A 4,161-nucleotide genomic window follows, 5' to 3' on the forward strand; every position below is an offset into this window, starting at 1 on the left:
CTGAGTCCCAACAAGAACTCCAAGCCTTCAGTAAGCCTGGAAAACTGTTAATCAAGGAATCATCAAAATCTGTCAGCTTGGAAACCAAATATCAATAATAGATGTCTCCATACTCATAATATTAACTGTATATAACATACTGAGAATAACTAGAATATCTCAGCAACAGCAAGTTCAGCAGACACTTCCAACTAACTAGTTAGACTTTTTCAGTGGCAGAAGGGTCTATAGCATGTTCCCCATAGAAAAGCATTTAATAACTGTGCAATAATTAAATTATTTCCCGACCCCACTAAGGCAGTAAAGAAAATGGATGGAAAATATCAGATATTCATATATAGAAATGAAATTTTGCAGAAGTATAATTTCCAACATCTGAAATATCAGATATTGATATACATATGTAGAAATAAGATTTTGCGGAAGTTTGGCTAGCTAGAGTTTCCTTCAGGATTTTTTACTTTTATGCTGTAATCTACAGGTGATWTCTTCTATGATTCCTAATGATGATTTCGGAGGCTTTGAACCTCTGAGGCAGCAGGTAAGTGTGATCAGAATATCTTTATATCTGATGAGACTTCAGTCGGTCACTGAATCCATGTTCCACCTCTGCTTTCTGTGCAGAAGCCTGGTTTCTATGAGCCTAAGACAGATGGTGTCCAGTGAGTTTTCCATGATCCTGCAGGAAATACAACTGAGCATAATTCCACTTCAGAACAAAATAATTTAATAAATCAATCCTTGTGTGTGTGAATGTGTGTTGTGTGTTAGGGAGTCCCGATACATGCGTGTGCGGGCTCCTTACATGGCTCGGGGCCCAGGACAGCTGACCGTTCCCGGAGGCTCYGTGGTGTTTTTATTTGGAGAGGAGGACAGAGATGGAATGATCAATGTCATCCATGATGGACAGGTGAGGACAAATCCTTTATAGTCTGCAGGGTACTGGTAGTTTTTGCCTACTCAAAAATAAATTAGGCAATTCCATTAAATTCATTTCATTGGTATTGCGACATTTCATAACATATAACATCTCACATGTTCTAAAGATCATCACATTTTATTAAGCATTTAGAATTCAAAGTTGAAGCTGATTTTTATTGGTCAGATTAAAGGGCATAAAATATAATTAATAAAATAGCAACACAGATATTGRTAGAGAAAGCACAGAACAATAGAAATATGTTCAACTTATTTTATTATCTATTAGTTTAACTTGAACCTTTTCTTCAAACGGACATCACAGATTAGAGCTACATCAAATCCTTTAAATGAAATAACAGCATGCAATGAATTATCATGCAGKCAATCCSCTTCAGCTGACTAAAGTTATTGTCAAACTCCAAAACAGATCATTTCAGACTGCAACAAAGTGAAACATTGCAGATGAAACATGCAAAAAGCTTCTCAGCAAAGGGTTAAAGTCCTTTAATGTTGATAAATATGTTTCCAGTACTTATTGAATGTGGTAAAAATAATGTTGGCAATACCTTTTTTAATAAAATGTAGATAGTCAAGCATTTTTCTATGTTTATGTTGCTTTTCTTTTTACATCATTTTACTGTMTTTAGAAACAAAAAWTTTTTYCTGAATTARGAAAAAAAAAACTACTTCAACCTTCATCTGCTGGGGGTGTGACTAATTCTGATCTTAACTGAATTTCTTGATTATTCTGGGCAGTTCAGAACTTTGTTCTTTTGCTTTCAGAGAGGACTGCTGCCAGTGTCGCTCCTTGAACCTGCAAAAGTCAAGAAATCTAAGACGGAGAATGTAAAGGTTTTACGTCCTATAAATGTCCATTAATACTCCAACAAGCATATTTCCTGCTCATTGCCCAGTAATTTATTGTAAACTTTCCAAGAATGTCTGTCACACAAAATAGTTAAACATATCAAGGTTTCCTGTTTTACTTAACTTAGTTTCTCCAGCAGCACGTCCCCAGTGGGATCCCCCTCCCTCCAGAACACAAGCCACCRAGTCGCCCAGAGACTCTGCCAAGATCTATGGTTCCTCCTCGAGGTAAAACTCATACTCCTGCTGGTCTTAGTTTGTAGCTCCTCTACTTTTTTGTCTCAGCCAGGTGTTTTCTATCTGAGGAAGCTCAGCTGATTGCATTAAGTCAGTGTCTGCACAGTGACTGCACATGTGATCTATGCATGTTCTTCCTTCATAACAAAAAGAAGCCTCCAGTATGATCGATCATCTGCTATGAGAGACTGGGAATTTGATATGACAGAGCAGACACAAAAAACACTGTTGCTCTGTCTATATTAAGGAAAAGTGAACCAAGTTAGTAGCAGCAGTAGCTCCTTTAATGGCTTCAAAGACAAAGTTAATCAAAGAGAGGGAGGGAGGGAGCATCAATGGAGAAGTATCTGCATAGAGAGCTATAACTCACCTGATGGTCAACTAATTGTAATTAGTTGGCCATCAGTGTTTCAGTGAAACAGAAACACTGTTATTACAGAAACAGTGAGAATCTGTTTCTGTAATAATCTCAGGATTATTCCTGAGAATAATCTGTCTCAGAAGAGACAGATTATTCAACACCAATTGTTGACCAACTAACTCCCAGCTTCCCCATCCCCACGCTGTCAACCACAGGATCTGAATATCAACAGGACCTATTACAAAACACCCATCAACCTCCACYACCCCCACTGTTCGCACATGACGCCAAACAGGCTAGTACTGCCTTTACCCAGTGGAGATTTAACTCCTTAGTTTTTCAATTCTGTGCTCCTCATCCATYGTTATCCTGCTGTAATCCAAATTTAAGTTGTTCGCAAAAATCTGTTTATTTTCTCCTCTGGGATGCCACTCATTAGAATATTGTTTTGTTTACTGTAATCTTCTACACTGTCTGATTTTGAATCCAAGACCAACATAGATTTAGTTAATGTCTGAATATCATTCAAACATATCATTTAGTTGAATCCATTATATATCTTGCTTTTATTTTTCGGTTCATCAACTTCCTTTTGAGTAAAGTGAAGTTTGTCTTCACTTCCTGCAGATCTTTCTTTAGCTCATCCATTCATTTGGTAACAGTGGTCATTATCAATTGTGTGAAGTTATTTCAACTCTTCTCTTGTTCTCTTTAAAGTGCCATCACTCTTTAGTTGAGTATTTGGGATTATATTACATTTAAATAAACACAGCCATGAAATTCAGACCAATCATACAATAGTGTTCATGGAGAGTGGGGAAAAATATTCCAAACAATATAGCAAAAGGTTGTGACATGAAGGGATGCACAACATGAAGCTTAGAACAAAATGATGCGATTTTTGTCACACAGCGATTACAATGAGAACTGATTTTTGCGGTTTGACTCTCCCATAAAAAGCCCTTAGGGGTGGATAAGCTGAGAGAAATGGGCAAGACCAAGAAGGGATTTCAAGGAATACAAGGAATTTAAAATGAGTAATAAAATGTATAGATAGGGGAAAAATTGTTAAAATCATGTCACAGGAACTTTTAATTTATTACATCACACTTTAACCTGACAAAAGCTCCACTGGCTTCCCATCACACATCACATCGACTACAAAATACTCCTCCTTACCTTCAAAGTTGTCCACAACCTCATATCTCAACCACATCCTTCATGCTGCTCCACCCATCAGATCCTCTTCCATGTAGATCTACCTTCAAAACTCGTCTGCTACTGTCTTATGTAAAGTTTTATATTATGTTCATTTTTATTAGGTTTTTTTAATATCGTGTCTATTTTTAAGTTTGATGATGCAAGGTGGCCTTGAGTGTCAAAAAGGGCACCTATAAATAAACTGCATTGTAAAGCGGCAGTGCAGAGCCTCAGGACTGAACTGTGTTTTGGTTATGCAAGAGAAATGACTGTAACCAAAACACAGAACGGTTAAAAAAAGCTCCATGTTTCTGATACTTGTATTAGAGCTGCTTCCTGAGGGCGAACCCTACAACAACAACGCTTTACATTTAGTTTATTTTAACATCCATGCCCATGAAAAGACCTGCTGTCAGACTGATTTTACCTTATTTTCTCTGCAGTGAGTCCATCCACAGAAACTCCACATCCATCCTACAACAATGCCACCCACACACAGCCACCAGCCTCAGGGCCCCCCAGGTACACGGCCAACGCAGCAAGCAACAAGGTAGCACACACACACACACACACAC

At 37.8% G+C, this 4,161-nt stretch overlaps 2 protein-coding genes across 2 annotated transcripts in view; one reads left to right on the plus strand and one right to left on the minus strand.

The window, feature by feature from the left end:
* zbtb26 (zinc finger and BTB domain containing 26) overlaps positions 1-4,161 on the minus strand; it is a 1,115,122-nt gene that overhangs the window by 101,378 nt on the left and 1,009,583 nt on the right. The gene's annotated exons all lie outside the window — the stretch shown is intronic.
* noxa1 (NADPH oxidase activator 1) overlaps positions 1-4,161 on the plus strand; it is a 19,282-nt gene that overhangs the window by 10,746 nt on the left and 4,375 nt on the right. Inside the window, exons 5-10 of the mRNA XM_017306527.1 lie at positions 452-541; positions 625-662; positions 772-910; positions 1,705-1,767; positions 1,929-2,016; positions 4,030-4,136. Coding sequence (XP_017162016.1) covers positions 452-541; positions 625-662; positions 772-910; positions 1,705-1,767; positions 1,929-2,016; positions 4,030-4,136 — 525 coding nt within the window. The remainder of the gene's footprint in view (positions 1-451; positions 542-624; positions 663-771; positions 911-1,704; positions 1,768-1,928; positions 2,017-4,029; positions 4,137-4,161) is intronic.

This window comes from Poecilia reticulata, linkage group LG9 (genome assembly GCF_000633615.1).
Source record: "Poecilia reticulata strain Guanapo linkage group LG9, Guppy_female_1.0+MT, whole genome shotgun sequence".
In the NCBI taxonomy this organism is placed as follows: domain Eukaryota; kingdom Metazoa; phylum Chordata; class Actinopteri; order Cyprinodontiformes; family Poeciliidae; genus Poecilia; species Poecilia reticulata.